Here is a 12,563-nt window from a genome sequence, read left to right as displayed (position 1 = left end):
GTTAATAATAGTAACTTTAGTTATATTTTAATTATGTTAAAGTTAGGGGGTGTTAGGTTTAGGGTTAGGTTTAAAGTTAGGGGGTGTTAAGTTTAGGGGTTAATATAGGGAAGTTACTATGTATTTAGATTTAAATAGGTATTATTAGTTAATAATTGTAGCTTTAATTTAGTTTTATTTTAATTATGTTTAGGTTTAGGGATAGTGTTAGGGGGTGTTAGGTTTAGGGGTTAATATAGTTTAATTTATGTTGTTGCGATGTGGGGGCCCGGCGGTTTAGGGGTTAATAGGTTTAGTTAGTATATATATATATATATATATATATATATATATATATATATATATATATATATATATATATATATATATATAGGTGTCAAGAGTCCATGAGCTGTTACGTATAGGGTATACATTCCTACCAAGAGGAGGCAAAGTTTCCCAAATGTCAAAGGCCTATAAATACAACTCCCACCTCACATATACCTCAGTTTTAAACTTTGCCTCCTTATGAGGTGGTTGAAGCATGTTGATATGCTTGATTCTTCAGTCAAAGACAGTGATTGTTAGAGGGAAGTGAAAGGAATACTGCCTCATGTTACCATGTTTTTGCCTCACAGGAAATCTTTTCATGGGCTCTCTGTAAATTCGGTCACAGGGATTCATCTTCTGCCTCCCTTTAGAGATTGACATTATACTCCTATTCCATTACCTCTGCTGATATGTTTCAGTACTGGTTTGGCTGTCTTCTATCAGTGGACGAGTGTCAAAGTACTTTTAAATTCCTCTTATATAGACACTGTTAGCTATGGATTGAGCACTTTTAGAAAGACTTCTTCCTATGTGTGTGTGTATATATATATGTGTATATATATATATATATATCTATATATATCTATATATATATATATATATCAAAAATTACTTCAGAGAGAAAGAAACAAGAAAATACTTGTTCATAAAAGGCAGGGATTAAAAAACTCTTTTGTGAGGAGAAAACACAGCTCCATAGTTAAAGTAAACATAGTAGCATTTTATTAGTATAGCAATTGAATTTTATACACGCTGCCACAAAGAAGGATGTACAACAGAATAGTGGGCCAAACTAGTGTAAATATACAAATAACTTGCTAAACTAGACAAAAATAACAATAAATCTGACTGGTCAGGGTGAACCAAGTTACCTGTATACACAAACACATGCAGTAAAAAATCATAAGTTGCATAGAGATGTATTCTAGGTAACTACACTAAACTGCACATAGAACCCCCACAATGTATTGTGGAGGTATGACCTGGGCAGGTGAACGAAAGTGGGATCGGAAATACTCTCTTATTAAAGATGAAACGCATGTAGATATATGTAACATTAGAATTGAATGTAGCTGTAGACGGTACACAAGGTCACGTGGACAGGTCAGCTGCCGACGCGCGTTTCACCCCCTCGTCTATTGGTAAAGCGGGGCTTCATCAGGGCGTATGATAAGGATTAAAAATATCCCTTTTTATAGTGTTACATATGTAGCGCCCCTGTTGACAGGTGAAGTAATTGCATTTCTTTCATAGGAAAGGACAACATAAAACGATACAGATACTATGTAAAAATAGGTTATATCATTGGGAACATAGCATATTCTTAAAAGTTACAACAAAACTATTTACATTTTAAGGGTGGAAAACCCAATATAGTGACTGGCCTACGCTAGAAAATATGTAAATATTCTAGTCACCAGTTTGATGCTCAATTTTTGAAATACAAATTTCTCAGAGAGGAATAATACTCTAGAGGAGGCAAGCCATATCAAGTTTGTCATTGAGCCCATACGGCAACTGGGTAACCAAAGTTGAAATCCATCTACATTCCTTCCTGAGGAATATTTTGTCATTGTTACCCCCTCTGCCATTGTCTATGCCTATAACCCTAAGAGAGTCAGGATTACAGATATGGAATCTTTCAAAGTGTTTTGCCACATTACTCTTTTGATTTCGATTTTTTATGTCATCACAATGCTCAATGATGCGAACTTTGATTGCTCTTTTAGTTTTTCCCACGTAAAAGGTGGGACACGAACACGAGAGCAGGTAAACAACCCCTTCAGTATTACAATTGACAAAATGTTTTAGTTTGAAGACCTTTCTAGTATTAGTGCCAAATTCTTTAGTTTTCACCATATATTTATATGCGACACATTTGCCACATGGGTGATAGCCAAGAAGTTTATTTTGGGTAAGCCAATTATCCCCTTTCTGTTGGCATACGAACTGGCTTCTTACAAGTTTGTCTGTTTGTCTCGCAAGCTGGGGGCCTTCCTTGCAGTTAAACCTGGGTATTCCCCCACTTCATGGGCAACACTCTCATCACTTAAAAGAACATTCCAGTTCCTAGTGAGTACTTCTTTTAAGCCACTTCAATGACAATTGAATTCATTAATAAATCTAATCTTTGTATTCTGTACCTTATCTTTAGGGAAGAGCAAGCTATCTCTATTAGTATGTCCTGCATTATTTTTTGCACCCTTCACCACTCTTTTAGAGTATCCTCTTTCTACAATGTGTTTCTCCATTTCAGCTACATGTTTTGTGAGTTTTTTCCCTAGAGGAACAGTTTCTACGTAATCTAGAAACTGTCCTCTAGGTATGCCCCTCTTAAGATGAGCCGGATGGTGGCTTAAAGCCAAGAGGAGACTGTTTGATGCAGTCTGTTTTCGATGATTTTCAGTCACCAATAAGCTTCTCTCCACCCTTACTTTAAAATCAAGAAAAGCAAGTTCCACACAAGGCTGGCATACAAGCCTGTGAGCACTTTCTAATGACAAGGGGTCAGTCCTTCCACAAACATACGGATTTTGTTATTAAACTATTAACTTACTAACTCACAATATTTTTATGTTTGATGGCAAGCTGTATAAACAGCTGAGAGGGACAGTGATGGGTGCCACTTGCGCCCCTACTTATGCCTGTCTCCATCCATGTGGATGACATCTTCATGATATGGGAAGGCACTGTTGAAAGTTTAAAAAACTTTGTTTCAGTTCTCAATCAAAACAATAAAAAGAAGAATTTGCTTTTCTTCCTTTTTTTTTTCTTTATCAAGCCTAAGGGCGAAACACGTTGACTGAGACATTTTTTGTCAACTTTTCCTGTTTATTGTTTACCTTACCAGGACTGAAGTCTTCTCTAATAGAGAAACTATTTCTAGTAGCCGAAAAGTTTCCTTTAACTTAGGCGCTAGAAGTAACCTCCAAGTCGCTACTAGCAACCGCCAAGTTCAACAAGCTATTGGGAGTAACCATCAAGTCGCTACTAGCGACCGCCAAGCTTCACAAGTCACCGGCATTAAGTCGCTACTAGCGACCACCAAGCTCCACAAGTCACCAGCATTAAGTCGCTACTAGCGATCGCTAAGTTCAACAAGTTTCCAGGAGTAACCGCCATATGTACTTGGTCAGTAACAGTAGCCGTTAAGTACACTGAGTCATCTAAAGTGACCCTGAAATATACAGTCACCGCAAGTGACCGCCAAGTTCCTTTACAGCGACTCCCAGGACTTCCTTCTGCTATCAGGAAAGAGGGGACATTGACTGAAAGAACCATTATTTTGAAACACTCGAAGCAACCCTTTCTTCCTTCCTTTCTTTTTTTTTTTTTTCCTTTAATTTTCAAAAGAGCTTTATTTAAATTATATAAAGATACACATCATAAATTGAATGTACAAGATATACGTCAGAGAAGATGCAAAGTAAAATATCACCAATACGGTACATTGTACAAACTCTTAAAAAACATGATATATACATATTCATTATAAGTTTAATGCAAAAGATCACATTCTTTAATTCAGTGTATTTCTCTTTTGTTCCCAGTATTAGCTATGCAGACCTCTCTTGGATCTTATTAATAAGACTGGTAGAAGTAGTAATGGGAACTCAAAAAAAACAAAAAACAAGAGGAGCTGAGGGGAAAGGAATCAATAAACTATGACAGTGTCAGTGATATGAGATAACTTAATTTATATCTGTATAAGCCTCTTGTGGGCCTGTAACAAACTTACATGTTATCTGTATTAAGAATATATAGGGAAAGGATTTGGGTTTAACAGGGGAACTGATAGAGATTAGAATTGTAACTGGGATTTAGTAACGTATATACAACACCTTGTATTTTTGGGTTGAGGATATCTGTAGGAGATAAAAACAAAGCGAATAGATATGCTTGTAGCTATATTTTAAGCTCCAAGACTATGATACAGTGGTATTATCTTCAAGCGGTTTCTAGTTAGTCAGCAGTCTAAGATATATGGGCATATTTGATGTTGTTGCTGTCTGGTCAGCAAAAAAGTGTATATGTTCAGACATGGGAGTAGAAGGATTTAGTGCTTACGGTTGTTATCCTGGTAAAGTATTTAATCTGTTCCACCCGTCGCGGGCCCCGGCCTCAGGCCTCATGGAGGGGAGGGAGGTCATACATTGATCAATCTGTCAGGACTAACTTATTTGTTTTAAAACAGCGATCAAAATAAATAGCTTTAGTAGTAATATCCTTGTGATGCGAGTAAGAAGGCAGAAATTGATCTACAAAGGGAAAATATGTATATATAAACCTTGCAACACATTGTAATTTAGGTAATCCCATTGAGAAGAGTATAATAAACATACTCAAATACTTCCTATCACAATCTCAAACTATACCTTATACTTTAACTTATGTAGTCTACTCGAAAGTACTTTCCCGCTAACCAACATTAGTCAATAATAAATAGAGTTAAGCAAAATTTTTGTACCCTTAGAGTCATGAAAATAAAACCTTAAACTTTAGAACATGCAGAATAAGCTATTTATATATTGAACGATAACAGGTAATTATCCCCTATAGGACCAGTCGAGTCAGAGGTATACTGTCTGAAAGGGGCATCTGCAGGCTACCCCTCTCCTATTTTTGGGAAATGATCATCACTTTGGAAGTATCTAATATCCCCACCTGCGGCAGGTGGATATCTACTCCATCCGATCTCGACTGGAATGTTAAACCATCGATCTAAGAGCAGATCTGGGAGTCTTTTTGGCGTCTTTAAAGCCTGCTGTGAAACCGCTTGCCTTACGTTTGTGCGAGGAATAACCGTCTCATCTCCATGTTTGTAAATGAAACCCTTGCGTAAGATATCCTGTTGTTTAGAGGCATCTATTGCTTTAATGTGCTTCGTCTCTGTGATCTCGTCTGGCTGGGAGCCCCCATCTGATTCTCTGAATAGCACGACGTGTCTTTGATTTGAGTCCATTTGTTAAAGCCTGTTTGGCCTTCTAGCGGGTGCCGATGTATGAGGGAAGGCTGGTGTCGGGTAGTGGTCTCTGATTTGAATAAGGACTAGACCTGTTACTTTGGTAAGCATGCAGTCTTTATTGAGTCTAGAGTCCATTAGTGGCTGTGATTCTCTGTAGCAGGGTATAATGCTTTTGATGTCCTGTATAATTTTTGTGAAGTTCTGTATTAGGTGTTATGGTCTCCATTATTGTTCAATAGGTAATCATATGGTGCCTTGTCAAGTAATGTTGCAAAGATTTTCTCCAGCCTTTCCATGGATGATAGAAGGTGATGTTGTATCTCCGATTCTCCCATACTGGTCATTGTTCAAGGAGATGTAAAAAGAGAATTCCGCACACTTCCTCCTATTATTTATTTCCTGAGATGTTGTCAGAAAATTAGAGTCCAGTTAGATATAAATGTTGAAGAGATTCAGTAAGCCAGAATTCTCTGGCAGCACTGATAACCCAGCTCTTCAAACAGCAAAATTGAATCATTTTGGGTCCCAGATACCTGATCTATGGAGTTTTCAATTAATATGCTTTTGTTCTTGCTGTTAGAAGCCAATAATCGGCGGATTATTGAGGAATCTTTCGGAGCCTACAGAAAATGCGTCCTATTCAGAACGCTGCACGGACACGTCCCCCCAAAGCAACCCTTTCTATTGGGAATCCCTGTGACACATAGTGTCTCCTTTTCTTTTGCTAGCAAGTGATTGATTCCATTTACCATTTGGTTATTATTATCACTACAGTGTTGCTCTTTTATTGCTACAATAAGCAACTTCAAGTTCACCCCAGTGACGTCAGGAGAATCACGTGAGTTTCTCATAAATAAATAACCGCATCCAGGTCACGGTCAATAACGCCGAAGTGGACACAAGCCATAAGATCGGCCCCCATAGGTAACAAATTTCCTCCTTATACAGGGTTTTATTGGAATCCACTACAGACGTCTTAAGGTACCTTAACTTTCACTTTCACAGCTATAGGCCTTTGTTCAATTGTTTTTAAATAACTTTTGTTATTTTATGCTGCGTTTACGCTATGTTACCCCCTAGGGAGCTGATTTTTGCACTAATGGAGACGTCCCTCGCCTGTTTCATGATTTTATGTTGTTATATGTTGTTTTGGTAAATTGCATCTCCTTTCCACACCTGTTAGTTGTCCTTTGCATAGGTAATTATTTACATTGGTTATTTATAATCTTTTCCATATATTCCACACAGTCACATATTTATAATGTAAGTATTATTATCACTTTTTTTCATATATTCATAATATTACTATTATTCTTCACATATTTTTGATCCGTGCTCCCAGCGCTAACTCTTTTTTTTACACTGTATTTCTTATTTCTTGTATTCTTTGAGGGGAACACACGAGTTTAGCAGGATCATTTTATTTCCTTTAGCGCTTCTTTCCTCTCGTCACCCCGAAAAGCTCAGCCCAGCCCCACCCTTGATCACCACCATGTATATTTTCATAATTCTTTCATCATTTCTTTCATAATTCAGATCAAGCATACAATTTAAAACAACTTTCCAGTTTACTTCTGTTATCAAAATGACTTCATTATTTTAGTATTTTTTTAATTGTGCAGCACTGCACTACTGGGAGCTAGCTGAACACGTCAGGTGAGCCAATAACAAAATGTATGTATGTGCAGCCACCAATAAACATCTAGCTTCCAGTAGTGCATTTTTGCTCCTGAGCCTACCTAGGTATGCTTTTCAATAAAAGATATCAAGAGAAAAAAGCAAAATAGGTAATAGAAGTAAATTGGAAAGTTGATTAATATTGTATGCTCTATCTGAATTGTGAACGTTTTTCACTTTACTATCCCTTTAAAAATGCATTTTCTAATGCAGTTTACATCACATTAAGTTGTAGTCTACAGCCTTTGCAGTGACAAAATATTAACTTTAGGTGGCGCTGTATGAACACGACATCTAATGACATCATCCTTACAGACGCTTTAGTTAACTAACAAATTGCCTGAGACAATAATACATATCGACCCCTATGATTCTAGAATGAAGGATGCAGTCGGCTGTACTAACTCAAGGTTTAGATATTGCGCATCCTATAACTATACTTAAAAGCGGTCTATTACATGTCTGGCTCAGGCGCTGTAAAGTCTTCCCACCCGGCGGGGACCTTTAGCAAGAGCGGGTGATGTAATTCTTTGTGGTGGCCGCAGTGGCAAGATGGCTCTGGATAGGAAACTGCTGGGCGCTGACCGGGGGGAGGCACCTGGAGCGGGGGGTGAGGAAGACGAGGGACAGAGCCTTTGGTGAGGAGCATGGAGGGTTCAGGGCTGGGTTCGAATCATATTTAGGGTCCTGTGGAGAAAAAAAAATCACTTGTATTCTGCAGTCCTGGTACAACTTTCCCAGCCCTGTCACTGGAGCCCTCACATAAGAGACGCAGCTGTGCGCTTGGGAATATTGCCCGGTATATCAGAGAGGAGGTCTCGGCTGTGGTTTTAGTACATACAAGTGAGACCTTGTTGCTTGACACGTAAACACACAAGGGTTCTGATATTAAGGCCTTAGAATTTATTATTGTCTTACTTTTAGGAGCATGGAAAAAGTTACCAGTCTGCACAATGTTATATATAGGGATGTCTGATTTCCAGTTTGTAATCTGGTAGCAACATCCCTGATTATATTTTGTGTACAAGATTACTGTGACTTGCATCTTCCCTGTTACAAGAGGACATAAAATGATATAAAGGGATGTAGACTTGCAAATTCTTGCCTGTCAAGAGTAGGCTGCACTTTCTCTGATAAAGTTTAAGGACCGATACAATCTGCTAACCCGCCCCATTGTGTATATAGGTGTGTGTGCATGATATATATATATATATATATATATATATATATATATATATATATATATATATATAAATATTTTATTGCTAACACAAGTTAATTTTAAAATGACATAATACATTAAATATTAAATATTCTTTGCTTGTGAGAAGTGTAGTAGGTGCTGTTGATCATTGTGTTTGTTTGTTTTTTGACTTAGGTGCTGTTGATCATTGTGTTTGTTTGTTTTTTGACTTCCTAAAATCAGCACCAGTTTATTGCACTCTGAAATGTGATGTAATTTATTCACCCCAAAAAACATTAAAGGGACATGATAAAAATTTAAAATTCACACAAGAATATTTCAGTTCTAGATAGAAGCAGTTTGAAAAATTCATGTGTCAGTAAATATGTATCTAGTAAAGGCTAGCACAGTTTCAGCTTTTATGTATGTATGGCTCATGCACTCACATTTTACTAGAAACATTTTTATTGACTATTATGTCACTTGGTACCAACTTCATTTCTGATGGTTAAGATAACATCTCCAATTTTTATATACTATTTAGAACATTGTCTATCAGGCCAATTCAGAGTTTAAATAAATAGATTTCTTTGACCATACCAGAAATTTGTAATAATGATTAATTTCTTTGTAATGCAATATTTAGCTGTCAGTTGATATAATGTAATGTTTACCACAAGGTGCAATCCACTGCTGTCAGCACTTCAGGAATAGTAGTACAGAGGAAATCTATCTGAGATTTTTGTATATACTTGATCACTCTCTGCATTGCAGTGGATTAGTGTTCATCAATATTCATTTTGTATAGGTTTGTGTTTGTGCCCCCCCTCTATTCTTTAAAAAAGAAAAGAAAAAAAAAGTCCTTTTACTTTTTATAATAAATTATTGCTTACTTTTATACCAAGTTAGTAGTTACTGTTATGCTTTTATAATGCTTATTATAGCCTTCTCTTGTGTAATGTATTTTAGAGGTGTGTGTGTAAAAGAAAGTGTAATATTATATACATTTTTATTACAACTTGATGAAGCGTCACAAGATTCTGAGTGTTTAATCTTGCCAAACTGCCTTTAGGAATACCACACCCTGGTCTGTCAAGCTATGCTGATCCTCTAATTCTGCTAGATGTCTGTCTCTGTTAGACTAGGTAATATTTAGAAGTAAACTAATTATGAGACATTCTATTTCTGTATGACTTAAAGGGACAGTCATCACCAAAACTGTTATTGTTTAAAAAGATAGATAATGCCTTTACTTCCAATATCCCAGATATGCACAACGGACATTGTTATATTAATATACTTTTATAAATTTCTGCCTTTTTTAAACCACTACAGACAGCCTCTTATCACATGCTTTTTAAATTTGCTTTTCTCAACAGGAGACTGCTAGTTCATGTGGGAGATATAGATAACATTGTGCTCACACCTGTGAAGTTTTGCACAACCCAGCACTAATTGGCTAAAATGCAAGTCAATAGATAATAAAGTCATGTGATCAGGGGGCTCTCAGAAGAGGCTTAGATACAAGGTAATCAGAGAGGTAAAAAGTATATTAATATAACCATGTCGGCTGTGCAAAACTGGGGAATGGGTAATAATCTATCTTTTTAAACAATAAAAATTTTGGAGTTGACTGTCCCTTTAAAGGGACATTCTAGTGCAAAGATTGAACCCTCTAATTCGTTAGAGCATGTCATTTTATCAAGATCAATCCTGCAAAGTTAGGTGTTTAAAACCTGTAAAAGTGTTAAGCACACAGTTAAAGTAACACTTGGTCCCTTAGAGAATTGCCGGCCCACACGAGAAGTGCAGCTGTAGGTGTTGTATTTAAAAATGTATTATTATATTTTTGTTGTTCATGTTCTTTTTTTCTATTAATATTTGTGGGCACTTCACTGTCCACCAATAGAGTTGTTGGAGTTAAAGTGAAGGTAAACTTACCTTCTATTCGATCGAGTATTAGATTTTTTGGCCCCAATCAATAGGAGTTTAATTCATTATTTTTTTTTTCCAGTCTTACTGTAAGCAAAGATATCGCGACTTCTATTTTTTTTTTTTTTAGCTCTTTCAATTGAAAATCGGGCCGTCCAAGGAGGTGGATGATTTCGGGTGATGGCTGCCTAACGGCCAGATTTTCAATTGGAGAAAATAAAAACGTGATCAAGAATAAAAAAAAAAAAAGGGTTGAATTTATAAAGCGCCGATAACTATTTATAAATGCAATAACTTTGCTGAACATAAAATGGAAAGAAATTGATTAAACACCTATTGATTGTGGCCAAAAAACAAAATACTCGATCAAATAGAAGGTAAGTTTACCATCACTTTAAAGAGACATGAAACCCATATTTTTTCTTTCATGATTTAGAAAGAGCATGCAATTATAAGCAGCTTTCTAATTTACTTCATTTTCTTGATATCCTTTGCTGGAAAGCATATCTAGATATGCTCAGTAGATGCTGATTGTGGTTGCCCATAGATGTCTCGTGTGATTGGCTCACCCATGTGAATGCTATTTCTTCAACAAAGGGTATCTAAAGAATGAAGCAAATTAGATAATAGAAGTTAATTGGAATGTTGTTTAAAATTATATTGTCTATCTGAATCACGAAAGAAAAATTTGGGGTTTAATGTCCCTTTAAGTTTATCAGCTAGTATAGTTCTATACCACAAATCCAGTATTACACAGATATGCATTTTATTTTAGTTTCAAAGTCAAAATAAACTTTTTTTTTTTTTTGCAAGATTAGAGCTTTATAAACCTTTTAAATAGACATAACAACACTTTTTTATATATTTTTTTTCAATGAACAATTTATAGTAATTTTATTTCTTTTTAATTTAGGTCACAAACTTTTTTTTTTTCTTCCATTTTCTAAATCTTATATGCTAGCAATACAACGTGATTGCAGTACGAATGTAAAACAGTGCTATATTTAGTCATCTCAGCCTTTTAATGGTAGGTTTATGTGAGGAGTTAATGAGCTAATTGTTTTCTCAAGCTCAGTTAAAAGGGGTGCATACAGATTGATTTAAAATACTTCATCAGTTGTGTTTTTTTAATTTATTTTTTTAGCATTTTGAAATAAAACTGTGTAACAAAATTACATTCTAATATATTTTTTTTTTCTTTTTTTTTAGGTCATCAATTCTTAGTGAAGTGTCCACCAGAGCAAGTTCCAAATTACCCTCTGGGAGAAACATTCTGGTGTTTGGTAAGTGCCAACTGCTGGTATTGCCTCTTGAAATGGTCATTAATTGCAGTACTTCTACAAATTAATAGCGTTTTTTTTTTTTTTTTTTTAATCTGCTTAGAAAAAAAACTACCCTAATTTGATATTAAAGGGACATAAAACTCCATATTTTTCTTTCATGATTCAGACAGAACATACTATTTTAAACAACTTTTTAATTTACTTCTATTATCAATGTTTCTTCGTTTTCTGTTATCCTTTGTTGAAAAGCAGGAAAGCAATTTCAGGAGTGTGCACGTGTCTGCAGCACTATTTATCAAGCCCTTCTCCTCCCTTTGACAGTCAGGATTTATCAAGCAGCGGTAATTAGACCACTGCTTCCCTACCCAATTCTACACCTCTTAGAAAATCGTCGGTTATGCATGATCGGCTGGGCACGGGCAGGGGGCTGGGTTGCACACTAGCACAAAGGAGCACTAGTGTGTAATGTTAAATTTGGGCAGCGAACTGCTGCCCACCAGAGGAGTGCTCTTGCAGACATGGGCAAATATGTACGCCCCTGTCCACCTTGGATTGAGAAATTAAGCCCTATATGGCAGCAGTTTTCCAACAACGTTATACATTAGCAAGAGCACTAGATGACGGCACTATTTCCTGTCATATAGTGCTCAGACACGTGTACGTAATATATCTAGATATCTATTCAACAAAGAATAACATGAGAACAACACAAGTTTAATGATAGAAGTAAACTGAAAACTGTGGCAAGTTGCCTTTTTTATGGAATTACCCAGTGAATTGCTGCTGCTTTAAAAAAAGATATCAAGAGAATGAAGCAAAATTAATAATAGAAATTAATTGGAAAGTTGTTTAAAATTGTATGTTCTATCTGAGTCACAAAAGAAAAAAATGTGCTTTCATGTCCCTTTAACCTTGCATGTAGGAATAGTTTGTAATGTTCTGCAACAAAGGATGGAAATAAGGATACAATATGCCAACAAAGTACGGAATAACCTAAAGGGAGTCTTGGCTATAATAATTTAACTTCTGGTTCCAGACTTTTAAGGCTACCTGTATGTAAAACCCCTTCCTGCCTCCTAGAAAAATGAGACTGTAGGGGTGTGTGGAGTTTGCATAGCCCAAATCCTGAAGCATTGGTGGTTTTGTTTAGCACTGGGAACAAGTGGGTTGAGGTGACCAGCTTTTGTGCTACTTCTGTTTGTAGTATGCAGTA

General features: G+C 36.2%; 1 protein-coding gene across 1 annotated transcript in view; it reads left to right on the top strand.

Annotated features, from left to right (window-relative positions):
• The first annotated feature begins 7,433 nt into the window (after positions 1–7,433).
• DYNC1LI2 (dynein cytoplasmic 1 light intermediate chain 2) overlaps positions 7,434–12,563 on the top strand; it is a 326,410-nt gene continuing 321,280 nt past the window's right edge. The window contains exons 1-2 of the mRNA XM_053700389.1: positions 7,434–7,590; positions 11,277–11,350. Of these exons, the coding sequence (XP_053556364.1) occupies positions 7,505–7,590; positions 11,277–11,350 (160 nt within the window). The 5' untranslated portion in view covers positions 7,434–7,504. The remainder of the gene's footprint in view (positions 7,591–11,276; positions 11,351–12,563) is intronic.

The sequence above is a fragment of the Bombina bombina genome, chromosome 1 (assembly GCF_027579735.1).
Source record: "Bombina bombina isolate aBomBom1 chromosome 1, aBomBom1.pri, whole genome shotgun sequence".
Lineage (NCBI taxonomy): Eukaryota > Metazoa > Chordata > Amphibia > Anura > Bombinatoridae > Bombina > Bombina bombina.
The sequence above is the reverse complement of the archived record's forward strand: the minus strand, read 5'-3'. Positions and strand labels throughout refer to the sequence as shown.